We start from the raw sequence: 17,303 nt of genomic DNA, 5'->3' as shown, positions 1-17,303 counted from the left end.
CCACCAATGAAAGAGGTACCCCTTCCGGAAGTGCAGTGGGGGCCGGATAAATGGCCTCAGGGGGCCGCATGCGGCCTGCAGGCCGTAGTTTGGGGACCCCTGGACTAGACCGTAGAGTCAGTCAATAAGGGGACAGACCATGGCAGCCTCAGTCAGCCAAGCATTCCAGTGCATAGCAAGGGCCCCCCTGGGATTGGTGTAGTGGACACTGTACTGGACTCCCCAGTGTTCCTTCCACCCGAGATAAGGCGAAGCCAGAGGTTCTTGAAGAGGATAGTACTGCCCCCTAGGGGGCATTTTGGATATGATGGTCTGGGATAATTTTTTACTGTCCGTGATTCCTGGCTTTGCTCCTTTCCCCCATCACAACACATCCTGCCCCCAACTCCTGTTCTAACCTGTCAGTCAGCGCAGGAAATCTGTAGGGTGCATATCGAACATTTCCAGAAAATCTTCCAAGGGACTTTTAAAAACACTTGGCTTGTGTTCAAGCAACAGGAGGTCCACACACCTGTTCTGTAAACCAGAAATGCAACAGCCGGTGGTCTGGTTTCTGGTCACATCCTGAGGCCTGTTTTCCATCCCAACGTCCAACTTCCTACCCTGGCTGCTGTTCACCGCCCTGGAATCCTCCCTGATCTGTTCCCTTGAGGACACCACGGGGCTTCTTCCCACAGGCACTTGTGTCAGGAATGCAGCTTTCATGGAAATTGGGCATGAGATCTCCATTTGTCCCCCTCCCATATGTTCTTCCTTCTTCCACAGACATTTTCCATAGAGCTTTACCTGGACATATGGCTACCCAAATAGAAAGACTAAATATCCTAGCCTCCATCGCTGCTGCTAGATGTGGCCATGAAAACAAGTGGTGACAAATAGGATGTGAGCAGAAGGCTTGTATGTGACTGCCGGGTTGTGTCTTCACAAGGACGGGGAATGCCTGCCTTGCTACAATATAGATTATGATGGTGAGCCATCAGCAACCATGTTGTCAGCACGAGGACAGTAGAACAAAAAGACAGAAGGGCCTGGGGCTCTTGACAGCCTTGTGGGTCAGAACTTTACCAACCAGGAGTGCTTACACATTACATGACTGAGAGAGACTACTGTGTTCACACCATCGTTGGTCAGTGCTTGCTAACAGCCAGGTCTGTGTCCCACCTAAACCCACAGACAAGGGCAGATCCCTGCCACCACTGACAACTCACGTTGTGCAGCAAGGGCGTTAAGGGACCTGTTTTGAAGCTGAATTTGCATAGCAAGCCCAGTTTTCATTTAAGATGTCATTTTAATTACAATGACATTTCAGGGCTAACAGAGGTAAGGAGGGAACTAAAACTCTCCCCCATCAGTCCATCGATGAAATCATGGGTAGGTACTGCTAATAATCCCAGTGAGAGAAGATTGGCTGCCTGTTTTCCAGAGAGCTTAGGGTCAAGGTCTCCAAGATTATTATTATTTTTATTTATTTACTTTTTTAGATTTTATTTATTCATTTTTATTAGAGAGAGAGAGGAGAGAGAGAGGGAGAGACAGAGAGAGAACAGGGGGAGGAGCAGGAAGCATCAACTCCCATATGTGCCTTGACCAGGCAAGCCCAGGGTTTTGAACTGGCGACCTCAGCATTCTAGGTCGACACTTAATCCACTGCACCACCACAGGTCAGGCCAAGGTCTCCAAGATTAAATGAAACACTGAGCCTCAGACGCTGCCTGGTGGCCCCCAGGAACACATCCAGTTTATCGACTTATTGTCTTTGACCAACATGTTTTATAACGATATTGTACCTAAATTAAACATTAGGAGATTTCCCATGCAGATCTGGATTTTAGCTTCTCTTGAAAAATCAGAGAAGCTGGCACATGGGCCCAAACTCTGCCTGTAAACGCACATGCACACACTATTCACCCAGCACCTGTGGGTGGGGCGTGCCTTCTCAAGTCACGGCACCTGCCACAGCTCACCATTACGCATGTGCCTTTCCCACTGGCTTTATCTAAGTTATGCCGCCTGCCAGGTTCCCACAAGCATGTGGGTTTGTGACCCCTATCCTGTTACTTACTTGGGGACCTACTTCCCTGACAGTCAAGGAAGAGTTACTTCTAATAGGGCCCCTTTCTGCTGTTAGAATTGGGCCACCTGGCCTTCTCTGGCTCAGGTCTTTGTTTTTTCCCGGGACCTGGCATGGGGTGTCCAAGGAGCAAACAGACCCTGCCCTTCTGCTCAGTGCCATCAACCTTGAGGTGAACATCATGCATGTGAGTTTACAGGATCCCTTCAGGGCACATTTGCCAAAGTTCCAAACCTTCTAGGAGTGTGGATGATCCAATACATCTTTCTGCCCTCTCCCCCTCACATTCACTAAAAAACGTGTCCTCGGAATACCCCAATCCATCCCACCAGTGGAATCAAAGGGCACCTACATGTCCACGAAGGGTGTAGAAAGCACAGAAGTAGTGAGTCTGGCTACAGCCATGATTATGTGACTGTCAGGGAAGAACCATCCCATAATTCTAGGCTTCCACACCATCCACCCTGTTCTGGCTGTGTGATCTGAGGCATGTGACTTGACCTTTCAGAGTCTGTTTCCCCTTCTGTGGAATCAAGAGAATTATATTTTCACAGAGGTGTTGAGAGGGTTAAACCAAACACTAGCCCTCCAGCACTGTGCCTGGTGCAAAATAGGTGCACAATGTCAGAGTTCTTCCTGATAACATTTCATTCCATTGAATCAACCTGAAAAGAAACTAGCACTCATGTATTAGAGAAAGAGCGTGAGTCTGACCTGGAGAGAAGGGAGAAGGTTTGTGGGCCCAGTCACCAGGGGGATATTTATTCCAAGAAAGTCCTAGAACCATAGTGAGAACCACAGCCAGCCATCAATCAGGTAGACAAATGCCTTCAGCTCAGAAGGGGCTGCTCCAGGAGGAGACAGGACCACAGTCCCTGGGGGCACACTCCCCACTTAGCCCACTGTGCCCAATCTGGTAAGATAGTGGGTGGGCAAACAGAGCTGATGTTAGCACTGGCCAGGCAAAAACAAAGATAGTGAAAGACTTCTTGGATGTGTGCAGTGATTTCTTGGTATGTATACAATACATGTTAACTGTAATAGTAATTACAATAAATATAAGAGTTAAAATGTGCTGAGTGGCAGGCACTATTCAAAGTGCTTTATATAGATTAACACAAACTCTTCAGAACCATTATGAAGCAGGTACTATCATTATCAACACTTCGCAAGTGAGGAAACTGAGACACAGAGTGGTTAAGTAACTGGCCCAAAGACACACAGCTGGAAAGTAGCAAGGCTGGGATTCCCAATCTAAGATCTTAGGCAGTCTGGGTCCAGAGACAATACTCTCAGCTATCATCCTTCTCTCCTCCTTGTTTGACGCTCTCATCTCATGGGAATGTGACCAAGGCTGACAACTGTCTGTACCCCTGAGCCCCTCCATCCAACTTCATACTGGACTGGCTAAGATTGGGGGCTGAGGATAGATTCTCCCCTTTCTGGAGGCCTCAGGATATTTGTCACACCCACGGCAGGCTGCCCATCTTAGTGCCCCATGACCCATGGTCCTGGCCTCAGCTTATCAGACCCTGAACAGCCACAGTGGCCCTGTCAGAGCCTGTGAGGTGGCCTGGAATGAGGGTACTGCCTAGAGGGAGCATTCTGGGCCAGCTGGTGACTGAATGGTCCCATGAGATCCAGAGAGTGTGATGCAGAAGGGCGGAGACCCCTCTAAGAAAGCGTCCTCCAGACCAGAGGATGAGAACGAGGCGGTCTGCACCTGGGAGAGAAAGGGAGTAAGTCACAGTACACACAGTGTGTGAGATATGGCAGGAGTAAGCAGACAGCCGCAGACTGAGACTAGGGTGTGAGCTAGACCTGGACTCAAATCCTGCCTCCACCCTTTCTACTGCTTGTCTCTTGTAAATCAGAGCTAAAACCACAGGCAAATGGTAGAGTGGGTAAAGACAGGGCTCTAGAGCCAGATTGTGTGGTCTTGCATCCTAACTCCACTATTTACCAATGTATAACTTGACCTTTTTGTGCCTCAGTTTTTTCTTCTGTAAAATAAAAGTGATGATAGTTGCTACCATATATGGTTGCTAGAATGATTAAGCATCTACATATAAGTACTTTACACAAATTTAACTGGAACATGATATAGCTCACAGTAAGTGCGTTCTATTTAGAAGAGTGCCTGACACCTAGTAAGCACAATATCAGTTAATACATCTCTTTCATAAGATTGTTGTGAGGGTTTAAACAGCATCTGAAAATGGTACATTGTTTACGATTAATGAATATCCATTCTCTCTCCTTGCGATGAATACATTTTTTTTTTTCTGAAGCTGGAAACAGGGAGAGACAGTCAGACAGACTCCCACATGCGCCCGACCAGGATCCACCCGGCACGCCCACCATGGGGCGACGCTCTGCCCACCAGGGGGCGATGCTCTGCCCATCCTGGGCGTCACCATGTCACGACCAGAGCCACTCTAGGGCCTGAGGCAGAGGCCACAGAGCCATCCCCAGCGCCCGGGCCATCCCTGCTCCAATGGAGCCTTGGCTGCAGGAGGGGAAGAGAGAGACAGAGAGGAAAGCGCGGCGGAGGGGTGGAGAAGCAAATGGGCGCTTCTCCTATGTGCCCTGGCTGGGAATCGAACCCGGGTCCTCTGCACGCTAGGCCGACGCTCTACCGCTGAGCCAACCAGCCAGGGCCACATTTTCAAAATCAGAATCCTCCATCTTTTGGTCATTTGTCTTATACTATGTTCCCCATGCAAGGTACCCAAAGGGAAACCGGAAATATTGGCCTTTATGCTGCCTGTCACCAATTCAGCCAAATAAGTACAATCAGGGCTTGAATCTTTCATGGGTGCTTTATTCAGATGGCTGGCAAACTGAGGACATGGAGGTCATGTACCCAAAGCCTTCACAAACCCTTATCCCAAGCCAACCCTTTTATAAGAAGAAGAAAAGGATAGAGAAGACAAGATGGCGATGGAGTAGGCGGACGTACCAACTCCCACATCCCAGAACCAAAGTGGATTACAAACTAATTTTAAGAACTCTCATCTGGAAAAACCAACTTTGGACTAAACTAAGAGGACTCTTCAACCAAGGAACACTGGAGAAGCCACACCGAGACTGCTTAGTGTATCCCAAGGTTCTCTTTACCACGCCACAGTTGCAGAGCTCCAGGGAAAAGCACCCTGGTCTTATCTCTCCAGGCAAAGGAGAACAGAGGCTCCATCTCCACACATGCTGCAGATGGCTTTTCCAGTCTACCTGAATCATTACCAGCTAGAAGCAGCGGTCATTGGGACTTGGATGTGAGCTGCAAAGTATAGAATTGTGCCAACAATTCCAGGGCCATGCGGACTTTTCCTGGATGTGGACATTTTCTCGACTCTTGCTCCTTGTGATAGCTCCTAATGAACTGAACTGGGGTTGGGTTGCATTCGCAGGGATTTGGAATGGTGTTGGTGCCAACTTGGACTTGGTGAACATGTTAAGGACACTACTCTTTTATGGATTCTTGTTGTATTGGCCAAGAGTTTGCTTAAAGGCTTTAATCACGGTAAAAAATAAAAATAAAAAAATATATATATATGACTGGATAAAGAAGATGTGGCACATATACATTATGGTATACTACACAGCCATAAGAAATGATGACATCGGATCATTTATAACAAAATGGTGGGATCTTGATAACATTATATGGAGTGAAATAAGTAAATCAGAAAAAACCAAGAACTGCGTGATTCCATACATTGGTGGGACATAAAAATGAGACTAAGAGACATGGACAAGAGTGTGGTGGTTATGGGGTGGGGGAAGGAGGGAGAGGGGAAAGGGGAGGGGGAGGGGCACAAAGAAAACTAGATAGAAGGTGATGGAGGACAATCTGACTTTGGGTGATGGGTATGCAACATAATTGAATGACAAGATAACCTGGACATGTTTTCTTTGAATATATGTACCTTGATTTATTGATGTCACCCCATTAAAATTAATAAAAATTAAAAAAAAGAAGAAGAAGAAAAGGGTAGATAAGAGTTTTAGACTTTCGCCTGAATGGGCAGTGGTGCAGTGGCGCAGAGGTAGAGCATCAGGCTGGGATGCAGAGGACCCAGGTTCAAGAACCGAGATCACCAGCTTGAGCGTGGGCTCATCTGGTTTGAGCAAAGCTCACCAGCTTGGACCCAAGGTCGCTGGCTCAAGCAAGGGGTTACTCGGTCTGCTGAAGGCCCACAGTCAAGGCACATATGAGAAAGCAATCAATGAACAACTAAGGTGTTGCAATGCGCAACAAAAAACTAGTGATTGATGCTTCTCGTCTCTCTCTGTTCCTGTCTGTCTGTCCCTATCTATCTGACTCTCTCTATATAGAGTTTTAGACTTTCAAGAGAGAGTTAATCAGATCACATTCAAAGTTAATTGGATCATAATCAGCAGGTCTTAAAGCACAAAAGCTTTGCCTGGGGCACAAAAGGTGGACTACTTGCAGATCACTTTAAGTCATGTGGGCTCTCAGGCATCCCAGCTCTTGGGACAAAGCCTCTACCTGCATTAACCTTTAAGCCCATTGATCATAACCAAAGCCACCATTACTCAAGCTAAAACTTTAACTCTTGAGTTCCCCCTATCACAAGTATAGCCCTCCCCTGTGCTGGCTGTGGGTTTACCCAGGTATCGGCAACACATGGTATGTTTTCCAAAGCACTTTAAGAAAAAAGAAAAGTTTTTTAAATTGATATTTGGAAAGAAAAAGAGAGAGAGAGAGAGAGATTGATTTGTTGTTCCACTTATTTATGCTTTCATTGGTTCATTCTTATATGTGCCAAGACAGGGAATCAGGCAACCTTGGTTCATTGGGATGATGCTCTAACCCAAGAGTAGTCAACCGTTTTATACCTACCGTCCACTTTTGTATTTCTGTTAGTAGTAAAGTTTCTAACCGCCCACCAGTTCCACAGTAATGGTGATTTATAAAGTAGGAAAGTAACTTTACTTTATAAAATTTATAAAGCAGAGTTATAGCAAGTTAAAGCATATAATAATAATTACTTACCAAGTACTTTATGTTGGATTTTCACTAAGTTTGGCAGAATAAATCTTTATAAAACAACTTACTATAGTTAAAATCTATCTTTTTATTTATACTTTGGTTGCTCCACTACCGCCCACCATGAAAGCTGGAACGCCCACTAGTGGGCGGTAAGGACCAGGTTGATTACCACTGCTCTAACCAATCGCACTACAAGACCAGAGTTCCAAAGCACTTTCTCATCCATGAGCCATGGATGCTGATAACAACAGAAAGACTGATGGGGGGGGGGGGTAGGAGGGTTGCTTTAGCCGGGCCCCCCTGCACTTCTCTGGGCCTGTTTGCTCATCTGTTAAAGGAAATACTATCCTTGCCCTTGGACCTGTCTACAATAAAATGTCCAGCCTTAAGAAAAAATTTAATAGAGTTTATTTGAGACAAACTGAGGAGAATTGCAAGGAAGCAAAATCTCAAGAGACTGAGAAAATGCTTCATTTTAAAGGTGATTTTACAGCTATTTTATACATTAGAATCAAAGAAAGAGCCATAAGGAGGGTCACATGAAATTCACTAGAGGTAGATTAGGGAGGCAGAAGAAAGCAACGGGGTTGAGGGGGTGGGAGAAGTGTCCTAGGATTGGATAGAATCCACTGAAGAGGCTTATATCTCTTTTACACTGGTGAGTACAGAGTAGTTAACAGTTAACATCTACAGCACATAGAGATGGTATGTGGGAAAGGTTGTGCCCTGAGGGGTTGTGACATTTCAAAATATGTTATCTTAGATGCAAAAAGGCAATAAACAGGCTTAGTTAAGGTAAAGACTGACATTTGTCACGGAAGCTACAGACCTAGGACATGACTACCAACATGACTCACTTTTAGTTAGGAATTTTTATGTTTATACCATTCTATGTGATTCCTTTTGGTTTCTGAGTTTGCAAGGGCTGCCATGAGCTTATCAGGTTTAGTTTGTGGGCCCTTTTTGGTCCACAGGCCCCACAAAGTTGTTATAATCAGGAAATGGATTTCTCCATGCACGGAGGAGCCAAGAGGTGTCATTGTGGGATATTATAATCAGGTAGCCGAAGGAAAGGCTTTATGGGCCCAAGCCTAAAGGTCCTGGGGAGGCCAGATCAGCGCCAGCTGGTGAGGAAGGCTTCCCAGAAGGGTGTTTTGCTCTGGGTAGTGTGTCCCTAAGACCAGAATCTTCACTGTAATCATTCACCAACCTGGCCTTGGCTGGGAGCAGGACTGAATGCCGCAGGGAGGCCAAATTTGGACATCAGCTAAGAGCTTGGCTAGTGCAGGAGGTGGAATGTGGCCAGGGCTGGGGGAGGGGGACTGCATTCCCCATGACGGCCTGACCATGACTGTGTTGACTGTGAGTGGGTGTTCCAACCAGCCCCCTCCACTGAGTGCTGGGAGCACTCAGTCAGCAGAGAGAACTTCCTTTCTCCCCAGGGAAGGGGTAGCCCAAGCAGCAGGACCAGGGCAGAATTGCAGACTGATATCAGGAAGATAAGGGGAGGGACTCAGTCAGGGGACAGGGATGTGGATAGAGGATGGGGGAGACTATTCCACAGACAGCCCTTGAGGCTGAAATGACAAGAGAGGAACCACACCATCAGTACTTCCTGTGGGTGAAGTACTTCTTGGATTAGAACATGCTTCCCCATTCATTATTCATTCTTCTTTTTCTTCTGCTAGGGTTCTGAGCCTGGCCTGAGTAGGGGAACCATAAAATATGAGACAAGTGTGTGTGTACTGGGGGTGGGGGGGTGGATCGGAAGGTGAGGGGGTGTTGGGCAGATAAAATATATTATGCTCACTTTGTTAAAGATGGCGCTGCCCACGTGGAAGCCAGTCGCCCAGGTGATGATATTGGTTGCCCTTCTTGCTTGGGATGGGAGTGATTGTGTTAATGTGTGTTGGGGGCGGGCTGTGGGCTGGCAGGATCCTTGTAGCCTGGGGTTTGGTTTTAGGACTAAGCCTTTCCCACCCTTTTTGATGTGGGGTGATGTACTCTCATGAGGAATCCCATTATGCCTCAGATAAGTGACTTTGTATCAGAGACTTCCTTATTTGTATATTGGATTAAAGGTTTTGATTTCTACACTATAAAATGGGGGCAGACCGGGAGCTTGCTCTCTCTCAGTTCCTGAGATTAGCATTAGAGGAGAGAGCAGAGAAAAAAGAGCAGATAAAGGCCACATGGAGGAGAAGAGAAGCAGCCAAGATAGCAGAATGCTAAAGGAGAAGCCAGTTTGTGCAGAGAGGAGATGGGGAACAGAGGTGAATAAGGCTAGTGAGCTAGAAACCTTTGATTCTAGGAAACTCGGAAAAGTCAGTAGCTTTGTGAGCACTGAATGTGAGTGGGTTTTGGAGCCCAGTGTGTGTTTTTACTTGCTCGCCGGGTGCAAGCTAGGATTAAAGGATGGCCCACCAGTTCTTGGCTCTGTTGTTTCATTACTGTCTGTCCAAATCAAATGCGAACCTGCACAGGCCAGGCGGCTCTGATGGTGGCCTTGGCTACTGGCTTTACAGGGGGGCTGTGATCAGGGAAGCAGGAGAAAAATCTGGGCCCAGAAGAAACAAGACCTTTAGGAATAGAGACAGGGGATCTAAGGTGGCCCCCCCTCAGGGTTCATTGGTACACAGGACAGCTCCAGAGGGTACTATTTACAAAGCCTGCTCAGCCCGAGGGATGGTGATGGGGAGGGGTGTCGGAGAGAGAGGCAGCTGATTAGTTCACAGGGTGCCTTGTCCTCCCTCCACAGTGTGAGAATATTCTCCCTCTTCTCAGCCATAGGGATATTTTCAGAGCAAATGGTGCTTTCTGGAGTTGTGCAAGGTGGAGTCCAGGGCCCTTAGCCAGGCTGCTAGTTTGGGCCACTCAGGTGAACCACTGGCCTGGCCTTGCCAGAGCTGAGAACACAGGAAGTATGGAGGCCCCCATGCATGCCCTGCCCTTCCCCTAGAAACACCTTGCTAAAGATTGTTTCCACAGGCAGCTGTGGGAAACTGGTGGAGAATAGGTCAAAGAGGCAAGTTAGGGGGGAAAAAACACAGCTGGAGTGTCACCTCTGATTCCTCCTCTGTCCCTCCTCTTGGTCTAGACTGCTTTCCTGGCCACAGGCCATTCAGAGACTCCTCAAGAAGCCTCAAATCTCACATCCGCGAGAGAGAGAGAGACAGAGAGAGAGAGAGAGAGAGAGAGAGAGAAAGTCAACACTTCTGTGTGCTGTTTTGAACACATGCCTGCGTTTTCTGAGTGTCTACTTGGAACATCACAGGTGTTACATACAACCCCAGATGTGCGTGTGTCTGAGAGCACATGTGCACATGAGCATCTGGGAGCAGGTAGGTCCAGGAGCTCAGGAAACTGAAAGGGAAGTTCTGCTGGATGACCAGGGATCAGCTGATACTATGATTTCCAGTGGCCTGGTATGTAGCCAGATCTCCAGGGAGAAGGGGAATGACAGTAATGGAGGCTGAGAGGAATGCACGGGGTGGGTGGAGAGGCAGCTCTCAGACGCTTCTCTCTGGTCTTTCTCCCTCAGTATCTCCAAACCCAAAGACCCAGCTGTGAAGCCCCAGCTGTGGCTTGACCCTGAGGGGTTCAAAAAGAAGCAGACAGAACCCAGCCCTCACCTCCTGAAAGAAAAGTCGTCATAATCATGTGGAGAGCCATCCTGTGAGAGACCCAATCTGATAGGGGAGCAGGCTCCCTGCTCCAGGAAGCCCAACCTGACGGTGAGGGTCCCATCCCCAGATATCAAGTTCCCACTTGCTCCAGTGTTGGGGTAGGCGGAGAAAATCCTTAGAAGTTGGTGTTGGTGGCAGCTGTTCCAGCTGATAAATTCCTACTGTCCTTTGCCCAAACCCAGGATAAGACCCTTGGACTGGTGGGCGGTGCCTCTACCCCCAGTGGCTGCATGCCTGCCAGCCTAGCCTGTGACCGATAGCAAAGGCTGAGCAGAGCGCCAGGCCCAGGCCGCTGGAAGCCAGCTGGGTTATAAATAGGCCTGGGACCCAGCCTTCCCGGACGGAGAGCTGGGGAGCCGGGCCGCACAGTGCTTTCCAGCCCACAGCCTGGAAACACCTCTGTTAAGAGAGATGCTGGCCTCGCCTTCCAGGCCCACCTTAATCCCAACCCAGGCTCAGTTTCCTGTCCCCGCTCAAGCCACCTCTCCCTCCTTGCCTCAGTTTCCCCCTGAGTTGCCCCTCCTCGAGGACGTGTGTCTTTGCAACCTTCAAAGTCAGCCTGACCGGGGCGCGGCGTCTTGTCTCTCGCATCCCGGAGCTCTCCTGGAGCGAGAGCCGCGACGTCCGGATCCCGACCCCCGCCCTCCAGGCCAGCGGGGATCACAGGCCCTTCCTACCTGCAAATACAGCGGAGCAGTAGGCATCGCTGATGTCGGTATCCGGGGTGCGGACGTTCTCGGCATAGAGGATGAAGACCCTCAGCATGACTGGCACGAGTTAGGGCCCTGCACGCGCAGGACGCGGAGAGGGCTGGGGAACGTCGTGGAGAGCCGAGTTGCAGCTCGTGGGTCCCCTCACTGGAGAGGGCGGTTCGGATCTCGGGCTCCGTTCTCAGATCTGCTGCTCTTAAAGAGGAACAGGCCAGCGCGGGCGACTCCAGGGGGCTACTGTGGGTCTCCGCCCGCGCCGCCCTTACCCCCGCCGGTCAGCGCGCCCACGCAGAACAGGAGCGTCTGCTCATCTTCCACCTCCACCGCCTTAACCGGGCTCGGCTGAGCTGTAATTCAATGCTCCGGCCGCAGACTCTCCCAATGACACGACATTTTGCACCTGGCCATGCAACAGCGGACTGGGCGGCGGCCGTGATGGCCCAGGGCTGGACCAGGGCTGCGGGTGCCCGGAGCAATCCAGATCGCTCTCCGGGACAGAAGTGGGTATCGGCCCCGCCCCTGACCTTCCACCTCCGGCTTGCGCGAAGCTAAGCTCGTCACCCTCTCCGGCCGAGGGATTCCAGCACTCTCCCGCGGAGCCACCCCTGGGTAGGAAGCGCGGTAGCGGGAACAGGCTGGGGGGCAGGCGCTGGGCAGGCGCTTTCACGGAGAAGCGCCGGCTGAGGAATTTCATTGACTAGAAGCGCCAGCTGCCTTTGAAACTTTCCCCCAGTCTTTCCTGGTTGTAAAAGCCACACATGCTACTTTAACACAAAAAGCATAAGAGAAAGAAATTTCTGAGTCAAGAAAATCTATAGTACTAACATTTGAGTATTTACCAGTCCAGGCTTTTCCCTGTGCCTATATGCACGTAGATTAAAGAATTTACATCAAATTTTTGTCCTGCTATTTCATGTAACATTTTATTGCATCATTAAAAATTCTTTATAAACAGTATTTTTAGTAGCTATATAACTTTCTATCATATGAATGTGCTAGGACTCACAAAGCTTTCCCATTGTTACACATTTAGGCTCTTCCCAGTTTCTCACTATTATAATACTAAAAAACCATGTTTTACATAAAAACTGAGAGAGAAACCCATCCCAGTCCCCCTCTGCTAGTTCCTCAGATTAGATTCTAGCCTTGGAAAAGGACATGCCTTTTTTTAGGTCCCTGTATGCATTCCTGAACTGCTTTCCCGGAGCTGTGTAGATCCGCACTCCCAGCAGCTGGGTGACTCACCTTCTAAAGAGAGCTACGTGAATGGGTGCACAGCTGTCAGCAACCCCCCCCCCACACACACACACACACACTCAGCAGCCCAGGGGGTGGCACAGGGACCCAGGGCAGAAAGAGTCCCCTGCAGATAGGTGGCTGATTCGGCCCCATAAGGAGGCATTAAGAGAAACACTCCCTGAGGGGTCTGTCATTTTAAGATTAGGATGGCAAACATTTCCTGTGGTCATTTATGGTTCTCCTGTTGCAATCTGTGCCTCCTCTTTTATTTCCCTCTAGCACAGTATGATGGGGGGGCGGGGACAGGGGATGGGTAAATTTAATCATTCACTTGACAAGTTTGTATCAAGTCCTACAACATGCCAGTCGCCATCCTGAAGGATGGAGACACAATGGTGAGCACAAGTAACACGGTCTCTGTTATGGGCTGAATTGTGTTCCCCTAAATCCAGACGTTGAAGCCCTAACTGCAGGGCTTTTAAAGAGGTGATTAAGTTAAACAAGGCTGTTAGAGTGGGTTCCAATCCAATTTTATGGTGTTCTTACAAGAGGAAATTTGGACACACAAAGAGACACCAGGGATGTGCTCACACAGAGGAAAGACCATGTGAGGACACAGAGAGAAGACACTTGGCTGCCAGCCAAGGAGAGGGGCCTCAGAAGACAACCAGACCTGCCGACCAACAACTTGATCTTGACTTTCTACCTTCAGAACAGTGAGAAAATAAATTTCTATTGTCACCTGGTCTGTGATATTTTGTTATGGCAGTTTGAGAAAACTAATATAGTCCCTGACTTCAGGAAGTTTTCACTTTAGTGGAGGAAACTGATTCTTATGAACTAGTCAAGCCAATCACAGACCATTACAAACCTCTGTGTGTAATAAGGAACAGAAAATGGGTGGGTGTGAAAACAGATAGCAGGGGCCCGGGGAAGCAACAGCTATTTGAGATGAGATCTGAAGGCCAGATAGGAGTTCACTGGACAAGACTGAGGTTGAGGCAGGGGACAAGCATGTTCTAGAGAGAAGGAAAGGAGTGCTCTAGGTCAAGGTCCCGGACAGAGTGAGTAAAAGAACACTGTGACCACAGTGCAGATTGGGAAGATAGAGGATTGGAGGTGAGGCTGTACAGAAACAACTGTGGGGAAGCTACCTAAGTAAGGCCTGCTAAGTCCAAAGGAATGACAAGATCTGATTTACTTTTCACAAGTTCTTTCTGGCGGCTTTTTGGAAAATGAAATGCAAGGGGTCAGAGTGGAAGCAAAGAGACCAGTTAGAAACTACAGCAGAAGGTCAAGGTGAGACGTGATGGTGACTTGGCCTATGGTGACTTGGGGATGGAGCTAATAAAGCTGGAGGAAGTAAGAGGGGCATTCCACAGAGCAGGTGGAGTAGATCAAATATCTTGCTGCCTCACTTAGCCATATGTGTTGGAGAAAAAACCTTCGGCTTGGATGAATTGATCGACTAATTGATGCATTCACCCATTCACTTAACCAAGACTTAAAGGGAGAACTGTATGTGGCAGGAGTTTGTCAGATTCAAGTTTTATTATTATTCTTTTTTTGAGAGAGAGAGGGAGAGAGAAATTTTGAATCGTTGTTCTACTTATTTATGCATTCATTGGTTGATTCTTATATGTACCCTGACCAGGGAATGAACCCACAACTTTGGCATGTTGGGACAACGCTCTAACCCACTGAGCTACTAGACTAGGGTTTTGTCAGATTCAAGTTTTAGAGAAGGGCACCGAGTAGGGAATAAAATTTAATTTCATTGGGAAGAAGGGCAAGGCCCTGTTGATCTAGAGAAAGCCCAAATAATGGTACAGTTTGGCTCTATTCAGATGCATAAAATAACATGATCCTGTTGTAAGGCAGAGCTAAAATTTTATCTAAAAAGCACCTAGCTGCTTGCAAATATAGTGTGACGGAAGGGCTTTGAAAAGAATCAGTCTTCTTTATTGGTTAAACATTCCTCTCGCAACTTCTCTATATCACTTATTCACTCAGCAGGTTCTCTTCAAACTATTCATGCGCAGAGCCCCATCTGTACAGAAATGAGTCCTAGTGAGAATGCACCCTGACTTTATTCCTCCATATGTGAGACATGTTTGGGGTGTCCTCTATTTTAAAAAGACAACTACCATGTTCTCTGAGACCACTTCCTGATAAAGGGAAAGACATATAATTCAAGCTGAACCAATCTGATGGTCTCTCCCAAAAATCTGGGTTTAAGACTGAGAGATGCTAACCTCTGTGTTAGGATGGAGCTGGGATGAACAAAACTGGGAACTCAGAAGGAGCCACATGCATGATGAAGGGAGAAAGTCTGCAGTTAGAGAAAATGAGATCATAAGCAGGAGTTGAGGTGGAAGGAACAGAGAGAAAAGTTGTTCCTGGATCCCATTCCTCATGAATCTCTCTCCCCATGAATTCTAAGAGCTGGCCTTGGAGGTGGCTGTCATTTTCGGCTCTCAGCATTCTACCTCTCCTTTGTAAAACACTTCTCCCACTCTGTGTGAGTAGTCTTTGGGAGCAGAAGTGCCTGCCACTCTCTCTCTCTGGAAGCCTGAGAGCCAGGGCCTCCCTCTCCCCATCACTGTGCAGCATGGCCCCAACTCAGTCAGTTGGGTGCTCTCCCAGGATTTGTTCTAAGTCCTTGAGGAGCTTCAGGAAGTCAGAGGTGGCAGCTGCAGTGACAGCCAGTGACCAGCCTTTTCCTGCTGTAGGATGAAGAATCGCAGCAGTGGCTCCTGCTGTCTTGGGTCCTTTTACCAAGGCTCTCCTGTAATCAATCCTCTCTTGTCTCAGTGGCTACTGCTAGCAGCCAAGAACCCAAATGACATACAGTTTCTTTCTAGTGAATCCCTTCACATTTTGCTTAGGGTAACTTGAAGTATGGTTCTGTTTCTTGCTATAAAGAACCTCAGCTGTGACTTTCAAGATGTATACATATTAAGCATCACTACTGTCTTATATTTCTGACTACCTTCTCTCCTTTGGAGTTATGGTTGGGATCAGACCCAAAAAGAAGAGAGGGAGAGCAGAGTATGAGGAGTTGGAGATTTGATGTAACCCAGGAAACTCCATGGAGGACAAGCTGAGATGTGTGTGTGTGTGTTATTATTATAAAGGGGAATTTTTATGGGCTAGGGTCCATCTTTTACTTGGGACAACATGAGAGCATAACTATTGGCTGCTGTGTATGTATGGCTGCACAGGTAGTACACTGAACAAAGAATGATACAGGGTGAGCCTTATATACCATAGCAGTGTCCAAGTCAGGACATCTAGCTGGAGGCATTAAACAGTCAGTCAGCTTTCACTCAGGAAGACCCTGAAGATAAATTCCGCTCTGTAGATAGCCTTATTAGCTTGCAGAAGATAGATATCTTCATGTAGTTAAATCTATTAGTCCTCTCCTTTATGGCGACTACCTTTGCTGTCTTGATAAGCGTTCTCTGTCTCATCCCAAGGTTATATAAGGACTTACCTAAATTTATCTAGATTTGCTTAGATTTACCTATATTTACAAATTGAGTTTGTTCAGTCCTTAAAACTCTCTCAACTTAGTTTGGTTTCTCCTCTGGAGAAGAAAAGAAAGAATAGGTAGAGCACCTTTGAACTTTGGTAATTTAAAGAAATATAATCTAAATCAAGGTCAATACATTTTTGCTTCTCTGAGCTCAGGTCTTCTGGGCAGAGGGATCTGGTGGATCAGGATGTACTGAGGTCAGGGAGTGGGGACGGTGACTGTGTTAGATCTCAGTTACTGTCTGACCACTGACAGGTTTAGCATCTCTGAGCTATGGTTTCCTCATCTGTAAGATGAACACAGTCACTTGTGGTGGGGATAAAATGAAGATAAAATGTATGCAAAGCACTATTTTAGGGTTTTCTAAAATCAGCAGTGCTTCTCTTCTGTAGCCTAGATAAGATTTTTATTTTTTAATTAAAAAAATGTTTTATTGATTCATTTTTTAGAGAAAGAAAAACATTGATTTGTCATTCCACTTATTTATGCATCCATTCATTGATTCTTGTATGTGCCCTGACTGGGGATCAAACCAACAACCTTGATATTTTGAGATGATGCTCTAACCAACTGAGCTACCTGGCCAAGGCAAGATTTTTATTTTATTATCATAGCACTTAAGAAATTATAGGACATCAGCTTGACCAGGTGGTGGTACAGTGGATAGTGTCAAACTGAGACACGGAGGACCCAGGTTCAAAACCCAAGGTCACCGGCTTGAGCGTGGGCTCATCTGGTTTGAGCACGAGCTCATCTGGCTTGAGTAAAGGCTCACCAGCTTCAGCATAGGGTCGCTGGCTTGGGATCATAGACATGACTCCATGGTGGCTGGCTTGAGCCCAAAGGTTGCTGGCTTGAAGCCTAAGGTGGTTGGCTTGAGTCCAAGGTTGTTGGCTTAAGCAAGGGATCACTTGCTCTGCTGTAGCCCCCCAGTAAAGGCACATATGAGAAAGCAATCAATGAACAAGCTAATCAATGAAGAACTAAGATGCCACAACAAAGAATTGATGCTTCTCATCTCTTTCCCTTCTTGTCTGTCTGT

General features: G+C 47.5%; 1 protein-coding gene across 8 annotated transcripts in view; it reads right to left on the bottom strand.

Annotated features, from left to right (window-relative positions):
- DYSF (dysferlin) overlaps positions 1-12,383 on the bottom strand; it is a 224,706-nt gene extending 212,323 nt beyond the window's left edge. For 5 of the 8 annotated variants that reach the window (XM_066267363.1, XM_066267361.1, XM_066267367.1 and 2 more), the window contains exon 1: positions 11,452-12,382. In XM_066267363.1, the coding sequence (XP_066123460.1) occupies positions 11,452-11,539 (88 nt within the window). In that variant the 5' untranslated portion in view covers positions 11,540-12,382. Of the gene's footprint in view, positions 1-11,451 lie in introns of all 8 variants that reach the window. The other 3 variants (XM_066267354.1, XM_066267358.1, XM_066267356.1) reach the window with 1 other exon arrangement.
- Positions 12,384-17,303: the final 4,920 nt, after the last annotated feature.

The sequence above is a fragment of the Saccopteryx bilineata genome, chromosome 3 (genome assembly GCF_036850765.1).
Source record: "Saccopteryx bilineata isolate mSacBil1 chromosome 3, mSacBil1_pri_phased_curated, whole genome shotgun sequence".
NCBI lineage: Eukaryota > Metazoa > Chordata > Mammalia > Chiroptera > Emballonuridae > Saccopteryx > Saccopteryx bilineata.
Note: the sequence above shows the minus strand (reverse complement) of the source record. Positions and strands in the feature narration are given on the sequence as shown.